This window comes from Abramis brama (genome assembly GCF_963993115.1).
Source record: "Abramis brama genome assembly, chromosome: 25".
NCBI classification, from domain to species: Eukaryota; Metazoa; Chordata; class Actinopteri; order Cypriniformes; family Leuciscidae; genus Abramis; species Abramis brama.
Window position 1 is genome coordinate 19,900,621 of NC_139987.1, and position 22,062 is coordinate 19,922,682.

At 39.2% G+C, this 22,062-nt stretch overlaps 1 protein-coding gene across 9 annotated transcripts in view; it reads right to left on the minus strand.

Moving 5' to 3' along the window:
• Window positions 1–20,852, minus strand: part of myo18aa (myosin XVIIIAa) — a 52,192-nt gene extending 31,340 nt beyond the window's left edge. For 4 of the 9 annotated variants that reach the window (XM_084104175.1, XM_084104170.1, XM_084104174.1 and 1 more), the window contains exons 1-5: window positions 5,618–5,802; window positions 4,721–4,749; window positions 2,557–3,570; window positions 1,971–2,042; window positions 290–355 (exon numbers count right to left, since the gene is read on the minus strand). In XM_084104175.1, the coding sequence (XP_083960301.1) occupies window positions 290–355; window positions 1,971–2,042; window positions 2,557–3,570; window positions 4,721–4,749; window positions 5,618–5,657 (1,221 nt within the window). In that variant the 5' untranslated portion in view covers window positions 5,658–5,802. Of the gene's footprint in view, window positions 1–289; window positions 356–1,970; window positions 2,043–2,556; window positions 3,571–4,720; window positions 4,750–5,617; window positions 5,803–18,239; window positions 19,358–20,722 lie in introns of those variants that run through there. The other 5 variants (XM_084104173.1, XM_084104177.1, XM_084104176.1 and 2 more) reach the window with 3 other exon arrangements.
• Window positions 20,853–22,062: the final 1,210 nt, after the last annotated feature.

Consider the following 22,062-nt stretch of genomic DNA (forward strand, 5'->3'; position numbering starts at 1 on the left):
ACCCATTTAGTCCACAGAGGTGGCGCTGAACTCCACCCATTACGTCAAGAGAGAAAAATTATAAAAAGTTCTCTTCACACACCACAAATAAAATCTATAACACACAGAAATGGCAAAATTAACTAAATTATCAAATGTGCACACATAGATCAAATGAAAATTTGAATGGGAAACATGCTTCGGTTCAACCAGGAGCTCTGAGGTGGTCTGACTCCTCTAATGGCACTATAAGACTCTACCAAGCTGTACACATAAGCAGAATTTCACACAGGCAATGCAGTGGCCAGACCTTAGACAGACTGGCAGCTTCATGTGCAGCCTGCAGGATTGCCACAGGGTCCTCGGCTGCCTTGGCCTGCAAAGGGCCGGGAAAACCAAGAGATCAAATGTCGTAAGCACAAATCCTCAAAAGATAAATAAATAACAGGGAAAGAGGCAGGTAATAATGCACCTTATATGATTTATATTTTACATGAACATTAGTCAAACCCCCAAATTATTGTGAACTGAAGAGAAATCAACAGGTCTTAAAGGGGTCCCTAGTGAAAAATATACTAAAATGTATTTGACATACATTTATTTTATGCCAAGTATACTACAAATACATTTACATATTTATGTATTTAATATAGGGTTAGTTCACTAGGGTTAGTTCACCCAAAATGAAAATTAGCCCATGATTTAGTCACCCTCAAGCCATCCTAGGTGTATATGACTTTCTTCTTTCAGTTATATTAAAAGAATATCCTGGCTCTTCTAAGCTTTATAATGGGTGTGAATGGTAACTTGGATTTTGAAGCCCAATAAAAGCGCATCCATTCATCATAAAAGTGATCAATACGACTCCAGGGGGTTAATAAAGGGGTGAAGCGAAGTTTTTGTAAGAAAAATATCTATATTTATAGCTTTATAAACTATAATCACTGCCTTCCAGTAACGTCCGTACACAAGTCTAGTTTCATCTGAAGATTGACCTCTGACCCGACGCATGACGTATTGACGAACGCAGAATCGCAGAGGATAGAGCAAACCAAAACACCGGTCACAAATTAGAAGTCTAAAATGAGAATTTTTAAAGAAAAATGATAGAGGAGCTTGAGTTCGATGCCCAGCACTATTTGTTTGAACCGCAAGATGCGTCTACTCTCACCTAAGCTTACGCTACTCCTACATCCTACGTCATACGTCGGGTCAGAGGTCACTCTTGTGCCGGAACTCGACTCGCGAATGGTCATTACCAGAAGCTAGAGATGATAGTTTATACAGTTATAAATCGCTTCAGAAGGCCTTTATTAACCCCCTGGAGCCGTATGGATTACTTTTATGATGGATGGATGCGTTTTTTTGGGGCTTCAAAATTCAAGTTACCATTCACTCCCATTTTAAAGCTTGGAAGAGCCAGGGTATTTTTTAATATAACTCAGATTGTGTTTCACTGAAAGAAGAAACTCATATACACCTAGGATGGTTTAAGGGTGGGTAAATTATGGGATAATCTTCTTTTTGGGTGAACTAACCCTTTAATCAAACACTTCATGAAAGAAAGAAAGAAAGAAAGAAAGAAAGAAAGAAAGAAAGAAAGAAAGAAAGAAAGAAAGAAAGAAAGAAAGAAAGAAAGAATCTCTGGGGTGGGCATCACTGGAGACCCCTACAGATGAAATCATATAGGATCAGTGATTATGATAGGACAGCAAGGTGATTATTATCAAACCACCTGTAATTTTCATCTGCTTCAGATTAAATAAAATTATACTGACATTGAAACCTACAGGCCTGCTCATACTAAGGCAAGACCAATTCTGACACAATAGTGTAACTGTAAACAACTGTTAACAGCGGTCAAATCTGAATATCAGCAGTGAGACACAAGCAACAATGACATATCCACTTTCAACACCCAACTCTCACTGTTGAACACCTTTGTATTACACAAACATCTTGGCAGTTGCGGGACACACACACACACACACCTGTTGGTTGGCGACGGTAGAAATCTGAGATGGAAGGTTTTCAGCAGGAGCCGCAGAAGTTTTTGACACTCCCTTCACAGACACAGCACTAATCAGTGTCCTTGTATGCAAGCAGACGGCCTACAATCATGCCAAAAACGAGCAAGATGGGAACCACCACAATCAGGAATTACAACTCTGCGACTGACATGATCCGCGCCAGTGCAATGTTAGTCTGATTATACAGCCAACAAAGTTTCTAATATTTCCATAGGATTTCTACTCATCAATTTGTTTTTAAAGCCAGTGGGGAGTTTAAAGAGATACACCATCCATTTAGGAAAAAAGCACAAAAAGTTGCTTCCAGCAATCATTATTTGCCATGCTGAATTCTTGTAGGCGACAGCTGATTTCAGAGTTATAGCTGCAATCCACTTCAGAGAGTTAAAGTGAGACAGCAGTCAAAGTCTTTACACAAGGGTGAGAAAAAGCATTTGACATTAGATATGGCGAGATATTAGTTCTGCCGCGAGCCTCGAGGAGTTTCACACCATTGGCTTGCATTGACATGCATTGCAAATCATTCAGAAACACATGCAATCTGTACCTCTGGCTTTCGCACAGCAGCAGTCCGTGGCACAGGAATAAAGCCTGCGGGGGGTGCTAATGGGTCAACTTTGGGCTTGGGGATGAATCCTGCCACCGGGGCAAACGGGTCTCGCTTTGGGATAGGAACAAATCCCACTGGAGGTGCCAGGGGATCAGGTTTGGGCATAGTTTGAGTGGAAGGGTTTGATTTAGGAGCCGGAATGAATCCCGTCGGTGGTGCCAGAGGATCAGATTTGGGTGTATGTTGAGTGGAAGGATTTGGTTTAGGAGCCGGAATGAATCCTGTCGGTGGTGCCAGAGGATCAAGTTTAGGTGTATATTGAGTGGAAGGATTTGGTTTAGGAGCCGGAATGAATCCCGTCGGTGGTGCCAGAGGATCAGGTTTGGGTGTATGTTGAGTGGAAGGATTTGGTTTAGGAGCTGGGATGAAACCAGCAGGTGGAGCCAATGGGTTGGGTTTGGCAGCTGGCATAAATCCAGCAAGAAGGGTAAGAGGATTCGGTTTAGAAGGTAAAAAGCCAACAGGAGGGGCAAGAGGGTCAGCTTTAGGAGATGGACTGGTTGCAGGGGCGGATGGTTGGGGTTCCTCTGAGGGCGTCTCACTTTCCCCAATCCTTTCTTTGCCTTCCTCCTGGTTTTCTTTCCGTTCGGCAGCTCTCGAGCGGGAGCGATGCTCTTTAGTCCTTGCACGGCCCATTAGGCTGGTCAATCCAAAGGAGAGGGCATCTCCATCCACTGAGCTGCTGGCTTGCTGGGGACGGCTTGTTTTGGGAACAGAAGTGGCTGTCAATGGCTTTTCCTCTGATCTACTTTTGTGCGCCAGGTTCACTCCTCTCCTTGCCGACGTGTCCGACTCCACGCAGACATGACGTCCATTTATGGAGCCACTGCTTCTCTGGTCTACAATCAGTGGCCGCTCTGGATTCACCGCTGTTGACGGTTCACCTCCGTGTCTCTCAGCTGGGCCACTTACCGCCGTCTGAGACTGACTCATGCTGTCCTCACTGTCCGACTGTTCACACAACCCAAAACACACATGTACAGGTCACCACAAAGTAAACACCAGTGAAATAACCCGCTAGCAGCAAGGTTCACATCCCTTGTAACCTACAACAGTACTACTTCGAAGTTCACAACAGCTTCGGTAAAATTCAACAAGGAACAAATGGGTGCCGTTCTGAATATCAGAGGGTCATTACACTCTCCATCCCAGAAGCAAGAAGTACTGAAAGTTAATCTGAAACACACTTTGATTTGCTCTCTTCCACATGGTCAGGCACGTTGCAGTTGTTTCCTCAGCACAGTGAGGCAGGTTAACAGACAAACCCTGTAATTAAGCTCACTGCAGTGTAACCCTGGCTTACAGCCCTAAAACATAACTCTACAGGCTCAACCGCACAGCCTTTTTGTAGTCTCTTTTGCACACTATGCACAATTCAGAACCGGTGTATTGCGAAGACCTCACAATCACCTCACATTATAAAATGACAGTTTAAAGTGCACATTTAGTTATAAGATACTAGTAATGAGCTCTTATGTGGAGACAGACCTTCATGTCTATCCTGAAGGTGATGATACTGGTGCTCTTCCAGCTGTGCACCTCCATGATGACTTGCAAACCTCTCACACATTTGCTTCAGACACACACACATCCTCAGCTCAGCATCCTTCTCATGCTCCTTCCCTCTCTTTCTCTCTCCAGCTGCCCCTCCCACTACAATAGTGATTGGAGGACAAAAAGGGCAGGGTGTGATGTCAGCAAACTCCGCCCACTGGAGCACAGCAGCATTACAGTTCCAAACAAACATTCACATACAATCACTCTCACCTCCAACTGCAATAATTATCTTAACTCCTGCTTCTTTTCACATTTGAGCATCAGAAACAGTTGAATTCCTTTCATACGGTAATTATAGACAAAGTGTAAGGCTGGAAGCCAACAGCTGTCCTAAAGGAAAAAGTCCACCATTTTCCAAACAAACCCCATCTTTAGCACCTCCTGATGATATATGTGAAGTAAACACACAGAATGTGTTTTAGAGTGAACCACAGCCACAATAACAAATGCAAAGTGCTGGGAGATGTGATCTCGTCTGATCTCAGAACAGACACCCATGTGAAATCCGAGTCATGCAGAAATACGACGCTGCTCAAACACTTACTTTTGCACCTGGGACATTTTCATCTTTCACCTGAAGGGAGGCAGATGGAGACAGTATTAAAGATCAGGCCCTCTGACCTGAGACATTGTGCTTGATGTCTTATGTGACCTCTCTGACCCTGCTTTCTCTCTATTCTCCCGTTCTACAGTTTAGGCAATGGGGATTCTCATAGAGGCGGAGATGAGGTCAGACAGTTCATTATCCCTCTGTAAGAATAAATTCTAATGCCCGTCTTTACTTTACTAAATGGTACAGCTAAATTATCACATACATGCACCTAACTAGAAAGTCACTGAATGTCGACAAAGAAGAAATCTTAAAGGTACAATGTATAATTCCTTTTCCACTAGTACTTAACTGAAAAATACATTTTGTGACAGCCTTCGAAGTTTACTAATATCCCTTTTTTTCAAATAAATTGCTTATTTTTAGCATTTTGTAATTATTATTGTAATATAACTCAGACTGACATAAGACAAGATAAAACATGGTGATGGGGGATTTTTTTTAGACTGAGCAAAAATGATCTGAATTTTTTTAATTTTTTTTTAGCAAATGCAAAGTTTCTTGCGGGAACACAAACATTTTGCCAGGGCACTGAAAAAGGCACTAAAAGCACTGAAATATAGTTTTTCCTCCCATTTTATAGTTTTTGCAGTCCCATTTAGGAGCTCTGTAAAATATTGACCAAACAATCATATATCTTACTCTGTAGAAAAATCGTCTAAACTGTATCTTCTAAACTAATAGAACTAGTTTAGAAGTTACAGTTTAGACGATTTTACTACAGAGTAAGATATCTGATTGTTTGGTCAATATTTTTCAATATTTCACCTGTCCTGAGCGGGCAATAAATTAACAAATTATGAATTAACAAACAGCATAAAACTGTACTTCCCTTTTTCTCCCAAAATGAGAAACGAGATGAGAAGGCCATGGAGAAACAGACAGAGGAGAGGAGAGGAAAGGAAAGGGGAGGAAAGAAAGGCTTTTTTGGTGAGAGGCAGAATACAAGATCGGGAAGAAGCAGGCAGTCTTCTCGGTTGAAGTTTTGGGGGTACTAGGACCCTGCGGTGAATGGGTAGAATGAACAGCTACAAGGGAAGAAAAAAGGATGAACATCAAGTCTGTTAGATGGAGTAAAGGGTAAAGAAGAAGCATCATTTAGGTTTACAGCATGACACTCACTTAGTCAAACAACAAGGCTAGAGATCAATGATGCAGCTTTCCGAAATAAATGAATGTGAATGACGACTGGGGCTGTCAGTCTCAAAAATGACAAACGGCTCAATCATATGACTCGTGTTATATTCCAAGCCTCCAAAACTGCAATTTAAGTTGTTATTTAGAGCATGAGGGTGAGTAAATTATGACAGATGGACAAACAAAGATCTAAATAAAGAATAAAGCATCAAGCTTCTCATGGATAAAAAAAAAAAACATGCTGGAAGAGCACATTTGTAATGCAAAAAGAACCGGTCTGAAAGTGAAAGTGCAGTTTAAGGCAACAGAGCTTTCATGACACACAGTCACTATAAATAGAGCACATGTGAAGAAGCCACGATGTGAAGTGACAAGCACACACACACACACGGCTGTCCCGCAAGCTTTAAACCCTGATTCTTATACCTGTCAAACACAAAGCAGACACATCGGATTCCCTCTGTTATGTTAACCAGTTAGTCAGGTAGGCATCCATGGGCAGACGTCTTGAGCGGAGCTCAACGTGGGACAGGACATTACGACATAGACGTCGAGCCGGAGTTCGTGCTTGGGAGGGGGGGGTAGCAGCTGTTGCAGGACACAGAGGATATTAATAACCATGTAGACCCCAGTACCCCCTGACCCCCCACACACACATACATAAACACACACATAACAAACTGGATTCAAACAGCTTAACTGTCCTTTCAGAAAATCCAGTCAAACTCAATTCACAAACTTCATCAAGAGACAACTCTGTTGATGAATGTTTAAATTCCACCACAAGGGGGCAACAACATGTGACTAAACAAAATGCTGCTGTTCCTCACAGATCCACCAGAGGGAGACGTTGTGCACACTTCTTCATGAGTTCATTTTTGTTAGCCTGACTTAATTAGAGTTACAGACAAGGCTTAAGCCTAGTCCCGGACTGAAATCCATGTTTGAGCTGTTTTAACTGAGAGAAACATTCTAGCAACCACTTCAAACATCCTAGCATTGCGGTAATGACTAGTTTTGCTTCCAGAAAATATGCAGATCTATTTTCAGTAACAAATAGCAAGCTTAACTGATTCACTGTGATTAAAAAGTCTTCAGCTCAAAAGTAAACAGTAAAAGTAATTGTTCATTCTGGTAAAACTTATCAGATTAACTTTATAGAGCTGCAATGAGCCTCTGTGATTGGCCAAGGTTGGGAACAGGGTGATTTCTGATTGGATGAGCTGCAACTAAATTAATCAATTTAAAATATATTCTGATTAAATGATTCTGCGTCAACATGCATGAATGTTCACAGAAGAAATAACACAATATTATTGTGACTAACTACAACACCGCTACAAACCCACCATGAGGCCTTTTATTCTGGTAGGGTTGTAGACCAGTCCATGCCTGTCATATTGTATCATATCAGCACTCCCAAACAGGACACAAACAGGCTGGAGTTGTCTATGGAGGACGCGGTGGGCTCCTTAATCTGATTAGCTCCCCGGCGCAGATGGATCCCTTGTCTCTGTGTGGTCTTTCTACAAAATCCTCATGGATCAGTGAATTTCTTCATCTTATCAGCTGTTTTCACTGAAAGCAACTCTTCTGCATTCAGGACTTCAATGCTTTAAATGGACACAATGAAAGACTGATGTTAACTTTATCCAACATTCTTTAATTTCTTAACTATAGCAAATGATTAGAGTAGGCATAAACAGGGGGCAGGACTAAATGGCATACATCACACACATGCACTAACACACACACACACACACACACACACACACATCAAAACTTACATTATTGTTATGATGAATACGGAGTTTAGGAGGGTCTCCAAACAAGAACACAATGTCACATGGTGGGAGGTCTAAAGACTTTTTAAGCCCCACCTAGAAGCCTATTCGTTGCTATGGTTAGGAAACGTAGCACCTCCTTCATTCAAAGCCTGGTTATTCTTAGCTCTTCTTGCTAATCCTATGTTTGTTAATACCAAGTGCTAATGGAGCAGAAAACTGTGCATTTCATCTGCTTCTAAATACATATAAGCTGTATTTTTATATATAATATATAGGCTATACATAAATGATTTGATTAAATCTAGGATTAAAGCATAGCTAGCATGTAAATGATTAGCATAGCATAATTTGATCTCTGAGGTGAATCCAAGCCATAGATCTTAGTTAAAGAGGATGACATACTGCATTTACAATGTTCAATGTCGTATCATTCAGTTGCCATTGAAAATATTTCTTTCTACAAATTTCTAAAAACTGTAAAACACAGGTTGTAACTATACAAGAGGAGGTGGAGACATTCTTCTATGGGCCAAACTACAGGCTGGTTTAAACACCTGCTCCACAAACTCATAACATATTGCAAAGATGCACAAAAAAAGCAGATGTTTCTCTCATTCAGAAACATCCTGAGGGCACGAGGCACGAGGCATGAGCCCTGCGGACAGAAAACAGCAGCATGTCTGGTCTTGCTGCTTCTCTTTGCATAGTGATTTCCATAACGTTTAGGCTATGGGAAAAGGTCCTACAAAATGTAAGAATACAAGTGTCATGCTCAACGTGAACAAAATCTTAAGGAAATTATAAAACCACAATAATTATGGATGGATTAAATTCTGTAAATAAAATGAAACATTCCCAAACCTGTTTTTCAAATTTGATTAAAAAAAATAATCAATTTTCACCTTTATGAAAACTAAAGCTACACGCCCAAATCAAATTGCGTATGCTATGACGACACCAAAAGGCATTCAGAATGCATTTCACTTCCATAAAGCATTAAAGTCACCATGCAATCAAAATTGACTACTATTTTTCTTTGCTAAAATTCATGTACCCAAGTAGTTAAAATAATTTCCTCTCCCTCTTGCAGCGACATCTCTTCTTTGATGATGTGTTTACTGGCGCAAGGGCGGGACAACCTGTCATGAGATCATCCAATCAATTACCGGTGGACAAAATCAAGTCCCAACAACATTTTCTCTTGTTAGAGAAGCCGTTTCACTTAGAGATATGTCACAGTGGAGAAGAAAAGACTAATCGCAACTTCCGTGTCATGCCAACTTTAAGAAAGTAAAAAGGTCATTGTTTTGATTCTATGCATTGTGCCGTATTCTGAGGGTGTGAGTATCCGGCAGGTAAGTGACTAACTGGCTGCTCCCATTAACCAATTCACATTTAAACGGACTGGTAAACTGGCAGAGCTGGAATCATCCTTGTGCCAACATGCTCACAGTAAGAGCTTGAATACTGGACAGCTTCACACAATCCTACTGCCAAATACCAGTGCAAATCAGCCCAAAAACCACAGCTGGTCGTCACACTGACCCAACAGTCCATAATCATCAGCCTGAATAAAGCCACTTCCTGGAGCCCTGTGGAGGGCCAAGTCAGTCCAATGACCAGCGTCAGTCTCAAGGCCCTCTCAATCTCACGACAGCACTGGGGCGACACTGACAGCTCGAGAAAGACTTCTGGGTCATCGGCCAGGAAACAAAGTGGAGACATGAAGAGAGATTTGACATAGAGGACGGAGGGACAGCAGACACTGATGACAGACGAAAGACACTTCCTGTATTCAGTGCCTGATGTGCAGCCAACTTAATCTATTACATAATCTAATCTGATACTAGTTAATGAAGCCATTCACGGACAGATTGTTTCAGAGCAGTCAGAGGACATTAATAGTCCACAGGCTGTTGAACCCTATCAGAGCAGACGAAAAAAGAGAGCCATTGAGCCCAAAAATATATAAATAAATAAAAATACAGAACAGTGTTGCCAAAACTGAACTAGAATGCAAACATTGACTGACAAAGCCATGCAGATAATTAACTGTTAGACTGATCGACTGTTGGTTTGTTATGTTGAAAAAGTTTTTGCTGCTTAATATTTTTGTGGAAACCGTAATACTTTTTTTTCAGGATTCTTTGATGAATAGAAATTTTCAAAAGAACAGCATTAGTTTGAAATAGAAATCTTTCATAACATTGTAAATGTCTTTACTTTTGATTAAGTCATTATTTCCTTGCTGAATAAAATAATTCATTTCCTTTCCAAAAAAATAAAATAAAATCTTACTGACCCGAAGTTTTGAAATTGTAGTGTATTTCATATTTTGAAAGGTTTGACCATAAAATAATGTAAATCAGCTTAGCTATGATTGGCTAACCTTTATGTATCAGCACAGTTCATCAGGGCAGGCCAAGATACTGAATAGGTTTCGATATATAAAGCGTGGGTGGTTTTAGGTTAGCGAACGTCTACATTGTACATCTAACTCTTTTACTTCAAAAGAGCAAGGAAAGACTTTGCCTTTATATGCATTTTTGAAGCATGCTCATGTAGTAACTCTCAGTCAAAAAAGCCCTGAAAGCATTTGTGTGTTCAGATTTCTCAACAGCAGACACACACAAAAGGTTAAGAAGAGCATGTTGATTGACTGATTTATTCATTCAGATGCCAATCATTCAGTTTAAGAGGACCGGAGAGGGTGTGAGGTGACAGTGTGACTTAAAGTGTTCTTCTCAGTACAGTAATGCAGCCAAAACCTGTCTATCTGGAAAACTATCAGCACAAACAATCATACCTGTCAAAAAAATGTACAAGGACTTCCTGTCACATTTACAGACACTATGACTGAACAAATGCCAAACATTCTATTGTTTAAAAAAAAGGCACGCATGACATAAGAGTATCTGCCTTCCCTGAGCATTTCAGTTATGGAGGGAATTGACTACTGATAGTCAGTGTTGATATTGTTATCTCCAGTGTTAACGCATTACAAGTAATCAGATTACTTTAAAAAAATAACACACTACTTTTAAATTTACAACAAAATACCTGAGGTACCTTTTTAAATAAGTAATGCAAGTTTCTTTGTTTTCCCATTCAATGCCTCTTTTGTCCCCATGTTGAGAGAAATTGGGTGTAAGTGCAGAGGTGTTGTGTGTGCTGTATAAACATGCTGGTTATTGTTTTAGACTATCAGAATTGTATGCAAACCTGCAATAATTAAACTTGTCAAATAATACGAATGAACTAATTTAATCTCAATTTATTAACCAATGTCTTCGCTGCTGACCTTCAATGATCCAATTCAATCATACTAATAAGCAAAAATGACTTTAGATAAACATCACATTTGTGTTTCATTTTTAGTTTTTATTGCTGAAGGAAGAGTGTTGAACCAAAGCCACTTTAAGGCAAGCCTCGAAAGTTTGCAAAAAATAGTGTAACGTTGCGATACAAAGGGAAGGAGACAAGAGGCCATTGTCAATGTCAATGGAGGAGAGGCTTCACTACGTTGAATAAACTGCTTTTGTGGGAAAACAGCTTAACATTTAATAAATCTACTGCCTATTGGCTAATCTTCAACATGTTTGCTCTTAAACTTTTGTTTTGGATTGATCTATTTATAGATTTTACACTGAAAAATGCTGTTTTATAAGAGAAGTCAGAGACAATTGCGCAACAGGTAGGACTCAGTTTACATTCAGTTTCTCATTAATTTCTATGGTACTATCCGTCAACAGTGATTGACTGTCGCACAACTCTGAATGAAATTTAATGACGTCAAGGCTGTAATGTGATTGGTTATAAAGGCACAAGTGATTCAAGACTCACATATCTCCCAATTAAACCATCTCTGGTTGAACTCTCTTCTCCCGTATCCTTTATCTTCTGCAATCCAGAATAGCAGCACAGCTGAAAGGTTGCTTTTCTCTTTACATTAGAACTTTTTTTGTTATTATTTTGTTATACAAGCAAGCAAGCCCAGCCCAGGTGAGAAAAAGTAATGCAAAAGACACTTCAGCGCATTACTTTCCATAAAAAGTAACTAGGTAGGCTAACAAAATTAGTTACTTTTTAGGGAGTAAGGCAATATTGTAATACATTGCTTCTAAAAGTAAATATCCCTAACACTGGTTATATCAAAATAAAACTATATAAAAAAAATTCAGTAATTGAAATAAAACTGAAATTAAGTTAAAAATAAGATGAAACACACACACAAAAAAACTAAAGTTATAAATGTTGCCTCGGAAATTAAGTTTAAGTGAAATAAAACAAATTAAAGCCAATTAGAAGTATAAAAAAAATTATATATATACACTCACCTAAAGGATTATTATGAACACCATACTAATACTGTGTTTGACCCCCTTTCGCCTTCAGAATTGCCTTAACTCTACGTGGCATTGATTCAACAAGGTGCTGAAAGCATTCTTTAGAAATGTTGGCCCATATTGATAGGATAGCATCTTGCAGTTGATGGAGATTTGTGGGATGCACATCCAGGGCACGAAGCTCCCGTTCCACCACATCCCAAAGATGCTCTATTGGGTTGAAATCTGGTGACTGTGGGGGCCATTTTAGTACAGTGAACTCATTGTCATGTTCAAGAAACCAATTTGAAATGATTCGAGCTTTGTGACATGGTGCATTATCCTGCTGGAAGTAGCCATCAGAGGATGGGTACATGGTGGTCATAAAGGGATGGACATGGTCAGAAACAATGCTCAGGTAGGCCGTAGCATTTAAACGATGCCCAATTGGCACTAAGGGGCCTAAAGTGTGCCAAGAAAACATCCCCCACACCATTACACCACCACCACCAGCCTGCACAGTGGTAACAAGTCATGATGGATCCATGTTCTCATTCTGTTTACGCCAAATTCTGACTCTACCATCTGAATGTCTCAACAGAAATCGAGACTCATCAGACCAGGCAACATTTTTCCAGTCTTCAACTGTCCAATTTTGGTGAGCTTGTGTAAATTGTAGCCTCTTTTTCCTATTTGTAGTGGAGATGAGTGGTACCCGGTGGGGTCTTCTGCTGTTGTAGCCCATCCGCCTCAAGGTTGTGCGTGTTGTGGCTTCACAAATGCTTTGCTGCATACCTCGGTTGTAACGAGTGGTTATTTCAGTCAAAGTTGCTCTTCTATCAGCTTGAATCAGTCGGCCCATTCTCCTCTGACCTCTAGCATCAACAAGGCATTTTGGCCCACAGGACTGCCGCATACTGGATGTTTTTCCCTTTTCACACCATTCTTTGTAAACCCTAGAAATGGTTGTGCGTGAAAATCCCAGTAACTGAGCAGATTGTGAAATACTCAGACCGGCCCGTCTGGCACCAACAACCATGCCACGCTCAAAATTGCTTAAATCACCTTTCTTTCCCATTCTGACATTCAGTTTGGAGTTCAGGAGATTGTCTTGACCAGGACCACACCCCTAAATGCATTGAAGCAACTGCCATGTGATTGGTTGATTAGATAATTGCATTAATGAGAAATTGAACAGGTGTTCCTAATAATCCTTTAGGTGAGTGTATATATATATATATATATATATATATATATATATATATATACAGTGAGGAAAATAAGTATTTGAACACCCTGCTATTTTGCAAGTTCTCCCACTTAGAAATCATGGAGGGGTCTGAAATTGTCATCATAGGTGCATGTCCACTGTGAGAGACATAATCTAAAAAAAGAAATCCAGAAATCATAATGTATGATTTTTTAACTATTTATTTGTATGATACAGCTGAAAATAAGTATTTGTACACCTGAGAAAATCAATGTTAATATTTGGTACAGTAGCCTTTGTTTGCAATTACAGAGGTCAAACGTTTCCTGTAGTTTTTCACCAGGTTTGCACACACTGCAGGAGGGATTTTGGCCCACTCCTCCACACAGATCTTCTCTAGATCAGTCAGGTTTCTGGGCTGTCGCTGAGAAACACGGAGTTTGAGCTCCCTCCAAAGATTCTCTATTGGGTTTAGGTCTGGAGACTGGCTAGGCCACGCCAGAACCTTGATATGCTTCTTACAGAGCCACTCCTTGGTTATCCTGGCTGTGTGCTTCGGGTCATTGTCATGTTGGAAGACCCAGCCTCGACCCATCTTCAATGCTCTAACTGAGGGAAGGAGGTTGTTCCCCAAAATCTTGTAATACATGGCCCCGGTCATGCTCTCCTTAATACAGTGCAGTCGCCCTGTCCTATGTGCAGAAAAACACCCCCAAAGCATGATGCTACCACCCCCATGCTTCACAGTAGGGATGGTGTTCTTGGGATGGTACTCATCATTCTTCTTCCTCCAAACACGTTTAGTGGAATTATGACCAAAAAGTTCTATTTTGGTCTCATCTGACCACATGACTTTCTCCCATGACTCCTCTGGATCATCCAAATGGTCATTGGCAAACTTAAGACGGGCCTTGACATGTGCTGGTTTAAGCAGGGGAACCTTCCGTGCCATGCATGATTTCAAACCATGACGTCTTAGTGTATTACCAACAGTAACCTTGGAAACGGTGGTCCCAGCTCTTTTCAGGTCATTGACCAGCTCCTCCCGTGTAGTTCTGGGCTGATTTCTCACCTTTCTTAGGATCATTGAGACCCCACGAGGTGAGATCTTGCATGGAGCCCCAGTCCGAGGGAGATTGACAGTCATGTTTAGCTTCTTCCATTTTCTAATGATTGCTCCAACAGTGGACCTTTTTTCACCAAGCTGCTTGGCAATTTCCCCGTAGCCCTTTCCAGCCTTGTGGAGGTGTACAATTTTGTCTCTAGTGTCTTTGGACAGCTCTTTGGTCTTGGCCATGTTAGTAGTTGGATTCTTACTGATTGTATGGGGTGGACAGGTGTCTTTATGCAGCTAACGACCTCAAACAGGTGCATCTAATTTAGGATAATAAATGGAGTGGAGGTGGACATTTTAAAGGCAGACTAACAGGTCTTTGAGGGTCAGAATTCTAGCTGATAGACAGGTGTTCAAATACTTATTTGCAGCTGTATCATACAAATAAATAGTTAAAAAAAAAGCATATATTGTGATTTCTGGATATTTTTTTTTTGATTATGTCTCTCACAGTGGACATGCACCTACGATGACAATTTCAGACCCCTCCATGATTTCCAAGTGGGAGAACTTGCAAAATAGCAGGGAGTTCAAAATCAATACTTATTTTCCTCACTGTATATATATATATATATATATATATATATAAACAAATTGACTAAAATGAAAAATGTAAATGAAAAATTAATAAATACTATAATAGAAATTAATACTAAAATAACACTGCTGATAGTGTTGTTTATTTGCATCCAATTCATTTTAGCATCCAATTCAAATGAAATGCATATCATAAGCATATTTGTTTTTGCTTTTGAATAAGGTCAAATTAGTTGCACCAGGCAAATAGAGATCATTTTAGTTCATTAATTCTATAGATCCTAATTTGCATTGAAAGGAGTGTTTGCAATGTGAAGAATGAGAGTGACTATGCAGCAGCGCTATTTTAGCACATTTAGCACCTAGTTAAACTGGATTACAGGAATTACAATGAAAATAACTTTTTTTGAACAGAAATACTGAAAAACTGTCAACATTTGAACATATTTTTCATCAATAGATGCAACAAGCAACACATTTCAACACAGAGCTCTCCACAGTGGCATAGTCTAGATTTTTGTATCACAATCTTTATATAGAATAATCGCTTCTAGGCCAATCCCAAATGTGTCATATCTTTTTCTGTACTCGGCTTAAAGTGGGCCAGTAAAAACCCCGGTGGGACTCCTGCCCCCCCGCAGGGTGGGTGAGACTGGCCACTTTATCACAAAGGGTGCACTTCATTACAGCAGGTAACCTGGTAAGATCTGATAACATATAATTTGAGACGGCTTGCTTGAGGATAAGCATTTTGTATCATTAAATCGAGTATTATTGGTATTTGGTAGCAGGAATTAGGAGAAAACTTGGTCAAGATAACTTGAATGCCCCAGATTCTCAGCCTCTCCTCTGACGATGCGCTCCGATTTTTCAGTGTTGTCGGGGCAAATTTGGCCAGAGGCATCTAGACTGCATAAATGTATTATGCATGTAGACAACTAGGCCCACGGATATCAACAAGTGATTTTTAAAGAGGACCCATGAAGAAAGTTATTCTAAAGTTTTACCCCTAAAACTTTTTTTTTTTTTTTTACTATAAAAAGTGGCTTTTTTCACTGGGTTGCCTATAACATTTTTCTAATGGTCTGGCATACTTGTTGATGGTGTTCTAAAATAACACATTTAGACTTTGACACTGAGATTTTTCTGGTTATCCATTAGCAGAAAGCATATAAAGGGCTGAGTTCTCTCCACACACACTCCTATTCAAATAGAACAACAGGTTTAGCAGGAGTGATCGCTGACTCATGTGATCCACGCCACACTCATTTGATTAGCTTGACCAAAACGTTCTCTTTAAACACCTGTCTCTTCCTATTTTCGCACCATTAGATGAAATGCTGTTTGTGTGAAGAGCTGCTCTGTAGGATCAGGCCAGATGCTCTTAGCTGCACCAGGATAAACCTCTTACAGTTTAAAAGGCCAAATGTTACAGTGCAGAAACACAATATTCTATATTTTTACCTCCCCCACATTATTCTACATCACGAATAAATCACTCAATGCACTTTAATCTCTTCACTGAGCTCTGGTTTCCGTGCTGAGCTAGATCAAATTTTGGACGTCAGCCTAAACTAAGTATTTGTTTTTGACCATTTTTTTCTAAATTTGTTAAGATGAATTTGATACAAAATCATTTGCTGTCACATTGGAAATAACGATGTTAAAACATATTTTGAGGTTATATTTCATTCCAAAAAATAATAAAAAAATATATTTAAATCTTTAAAATTAAAAATTTATTTAAAATTTAAATCATTTAAATTTTAAATTTTACAAATAATTATTTTAAATGAATGTTATTTAAAAAAATAAAAGTTTTTTTTTTTTACACAATATATATATAAATATTTTTTATCTAAAAAAAATATGTTGTTATCTAAAAAAGGCCTTACACTTAAATATATATAAGGGCTTTATTTCTGTAGTGAATGGAAATGTGTAGAAAATAAGTTAAACAAAACAAAACAAAAATGTGAGAAAAAATATCATATACATATGAATATAAATATATATGATATATTAAGACAGCTGAATGCAGTCTACATTACAAAAGGGTTTGGTCTTTTTGTGCTTAAATATCAAGCATATAATAATTGGGGAAATGTAACCATCATTGTGACTTCCTACGTGACTTTGTGTTTGACAATGACAATGGCAGCTGATGTTTTGAAATATCTGAGGAATCACGATGACAATCGCTGCTGACCACTTCTGCTTTGACCCGGAGCACCTGACCTTGCATCAGAAATATTCACTTTATGTGTTTTCCTCTCTGTTATCAAAAGACCCATCAATGCTTTACGACATAAGACTGAAATATACTAAAAGGGCTGTAGGGCCAACAGAGTCGCCCACATTCTGAAACGGGGCCGTTCTCTCAGCTGTGCCAGGATACAGCGATGAAAATGTGTCAGAAAGCAACTGGGGAATACAGCAAAGCCAAGAGAGCAGACAAAGCTGCTGCAAACAGTGAAACAAAGATCTTTACCATTCCAGAAGATGAGATCTACGGCAATATTGTCTAATCCATTTCTACATTTATGCATTTGGCAGATGCTTACATTGCAAGGTATGCTCTTTATCAGATCATCAAGGTATGCTCTTTATCAGATCATGCATTCTCTGTGAACAGAATCCATGACCTTGGTGTTGTTAGTGTCATGCTCTACAGTTTGAGCTGCAGGAGTGCTTTCTAAAGTAGGGGAAATATCACAAAAAAATGCAGTGAACAAATAAAAGACTCTCTCGTTCTTGGAACTTAATTTAATATCATAACAGTATGGACGTCAGAGGCTTGTTTGCTATTCGTTCCACTCAGATGGAACTCTACACAAATCCAGATGCATTATGGGTAAGACAAAACACCATTAGACAGGTTATTAAACCCCCCGAGCTGTCTCACTGAAACTGTTGACATCATCACCAGCTCTATGCACAACGGTCTTTTCAGACGTCAACAGAAACACTCATATTGCTCTGAATTTCACAGAATACCTCAAGGCTGTAACTGATCTTCCATCTGAAAATGTGCTGAAACAGTATGTACCTTCAAACTGTATCGGTTTTCCTGAGAAACGGCAAACACATGCCATCCAAATTGCACTTTTAGCTAAAAAAATTATATATCAGACTATATTGACACAATTTCATTGAGTTTTATTGGCCTAAGTGGATAGTGGGGAGACAACAGAAGATGATGTGAAGTAGAAGCACATAATGCAAACCAGACTCAAACCCATGCCTTCCACATTGGCTTCATGGCTCAATGTGTTAAAGTCCTCATCGTGTGATTTCACACATCACAACTATTCCACATAAGCGACAAACTTGTGTATCTCACCTCATGGTACGGGCCTCTGGTGTTCCTCAACCAGCAGCAGCTCAGCTCACTCAGTTCCACGATGGGCTGCACCTTCAGACGCACCATGTCTCCAGACTGCTTGATCATCTCCACGATCTCATCCCTGTTTTTACTTTCCACGTTTCTCCCATTGATCTCTACCAGACGGTCACCTGGCACCAGCCCCAAAGTCAGGTCCTTATTCCCAGCGCCAGGCTCAGCAAAGTGAACCACCTTTCGGTAGGGCGACCCATCGGGCTTCTGGTCCACCATGGTGATACGGCGAAGGGAAAAGCCGAAATCACCAGTGTTGCGGCGCTGAAGTTCCAATTCCCTTGGCGCAGGAACCTGAGGAGGCGCCAAAGCAGGCAAGCGCAAGTCTGCAGGGAATGTTCGGTCCACTATCTCTGGGACCTGGACATTCTTTACAGGGCTGGTTTGGTGGGGCATATGTAGGGCTGATGGATTGAATACCTTGACCTCTAACTGAGGCGAGGGAACGGTGGAGTTCTGGCCTGATGGTGCGGTCGACCCTGAGGGGCTTTTCTCTTTGCTCTTCTGTGAGAAAGAAAACCGCTCTAAGACTTGTTCTACCTGGGAGTTCTGCTTTGTCATGGAGTCAAACTTGGCCACCTGTTCTTTGACGGAATTCCGGCGGACATCTTGCTCCACCTTAATGTCGTCGCTTGAGCTTGAGGGCGTTACGGTACCCTGAGTGTAGAGTTTCCTGAGGTCCACATCCGTCAGGCTGAGCTCTGTGTTTCGGACCACTTTGATGGGAATGGGGCTGGAAATCTCCAGCTTCCCTTTCAACTCCCGTTTAGAGCTGCTCCGATGAAGATTAAAGAAACCTCTCCTCACGCTCATTTCCTCTAGACTCTTCAGCTCGGCTGGAGACATTCGCTCTTTTTTCTCCTTCTTCTCCTTTTTCTCCTTTTTTGATCCATCCTTCTCCTTGTCTTTATCTTTCTTGATCAAGTGGAACATGGTTGGGTCTAAATGTAGAATCTACCAGATGTTGTTCTCTTCACACCATAGAGATCAGTAAAAGCGTTCAGTCATGACCAGCAGCAGTTCCACAGCACCAAGGGCACCTCAGCAACAGGTGAAGCCCTCCTCTAAAACAACAGATTGACAAACACAAGACATTTTTATGGCTTTCTTCCTTTTGCAGTAGCCTGTAGTAGTAGTTACTACAGTTAGTAGTACACAGAGGGGTACACCTCACATTTCAGCAAACATTTTAGTATATCTTCTCAAGGGACAATACTATAGAAATGAAACTTGGATATATTTTAGAGTAGTCAATGTGCTGCTTCTATAGCAGTACCTGTATATATTTACTGTCTTCTGAAAATAACTCAACATACAGACATTATTGTCAAAATAGCTGGCAACAAAACGGAGTACTAAAATACTCTAAAATATATCCAAGTTTAATTTCTATAGTATTGTCCCTTGAGAAGATATACTAAGATGTGAGGGGTGTAGCCTACTCACTTTTGTGATATATTGTACACACTATATATTAAAAGCATTGTAGATTTACTTCCAGTATAATATTAGTAATTTAAGCATATAATATATACTTTATTATATATATATATATATATATATATATATATATATATAAGTATGATATTGTGCACAAGACAGCAACAATGTTCATGTCAGTCATTTCAGTAATTCATGGGTTAACCCAGCTTAATAACCCACATAATTTATTAATCAAAATAGTAAAAAAGTGGACATGTGACAGAAGACCACTGTGTGACGTCACACACTCTCATTGGCTGTTCTTACCTTTCCTGACAGGTACAAAAAACTCGGCTAGAGAGTCGTATAGCTTCTAATCATCGACAACAGTTATATCGCGGTTTATACAATTTTATACATTTAATAAAACAATGACATAAACGTGATATAAAACAAAGAACCATATATTCGTGATGATCCTTAAATTGATCAGTTTTCCAGATTATCCAAACAAAACGAGTAGAATGAACCACTTCCTGAAACTCCTCATTTCATCTCCGCCTCAACGCTTCCTCTTTGAATTAAATTAAACTCTATTTTGTAATCTCAAAACTATTTAACACATTATTTATGATACGAAATCACTTGACCTCGCCTGCAGAATCGTGTCTATCATGTAATGATGATGAATTCGGCTCTATAAATAAACTACCGGCAGAAACTCTCATTGATTCAGCTCTGAAAGTAAACCTGTTTTTTATATATATATTTATGACTTTAATATACTGCCCCTTGATGCAGTATTTACACAACATACTCATACCTGCATTTATATAATTTATTTGATCATGTATAAAGTGAAACACATCATATGGCTTTAAGGTGAATGTTTTGGTTCGCGTAATGCGCTTCACTAAGCCTCTTTATTCCGCATAAAAGCAAACAGACAGTCTGTTCACCTGTACAGTGAACTAAAGACAAACACCGCTAATGATAAACATACTTACCGCTGAAACTGATGAAATAGTCTGGCGATCCCCGGTGCGCACTGAACTGCAGCACCGGTCCTGTGCAAACAGTGTTGGACTGTCAGTGGGACGCGCGCACCAGCTGAGCGCGCTGCCGCGTCACCGAGCCCTGCTGGATATGATCCCTTCAAGAAGATTTGAACAAATCAATGGATCCCTTCTGCATGACTAAGAGACTTTTAGCTTGAGAGATACTTAGAATAAGTTAAAAGTTTAATTTGTCTGATGTACACAGCATAGCACTTTAAAAATGCAACAAATTAAATAAAAATTAAACAAATAGTAGATAAAAAGATAAAGATAATAATTTGTATTATTTGAATTTGATCATTTAAATACGATTTATTAATATGTAGTAATCAAGTAGCCCTAAAAAGAATAATAAAAAAGCATAAATAGGCCATAAGAGTAGAGTGCACACTATTCACATTGTATACACATACTGTATAATATGATATTAAATACATTTACAAATTATAATTATAACAAATTATAATTATATTTTTTATATATATATAGGCCTACATTATATATATTCTATAAATTCATGTAAAGGACATGATTGTTTTGAAAAGACAATAACTTGTATTAAATATATTTAAAATGTTATTCCTATATATATATATATATATATATATATATATATATATATATATATATATATATATACATACATATATAATCATGTCCATTTATAAAAAAATTGCATTGCATTATTCTATTGAACATGGTGGTTCAAACTCGTTTGCATGGCCATAGCGCCCTCCTATGGACCAACTCTCTGACAGCGTTAATCCCTCCTGCATGTTTTTATGATTCTCCTGTTACGCAATAATCTACAAAATCTCCATCTGTTGCACATTTGTGATGCATTTTATATTAAATTCATATTACTACAACGTCTCTTGTTCTTGTCTTGGAGCCTGAATAAATCCATAAAGCACAAAGCTTTAGTGGGTTTAGTGGCATAAATTACAATAAAAAATAGTGGGTCCATGCATTTAAAGGGATATTTCACCCAAAAATTACAATTTTGTCATCATACTCACCCTCAAGTTGTTCCAAACCTGCATGAGTTTCTTTCTTCTGTTGAACTCAAAAGAATATATTTTGAAGAACGGCACCCACTGACTTCCATAGTATTTTTCCCCCACTAAGTCAATGGCTACCATCAACTGTCTGGTTAACTAACATTCTTCAAAACATCGTCTTTTGTGTTCAACATAAGAAATAATATATATATATATATATATATATATATATAATGTAAGTCTTTCGTGATAATTACATCATAATTATAGCAACCAGTCTGGGTTTAC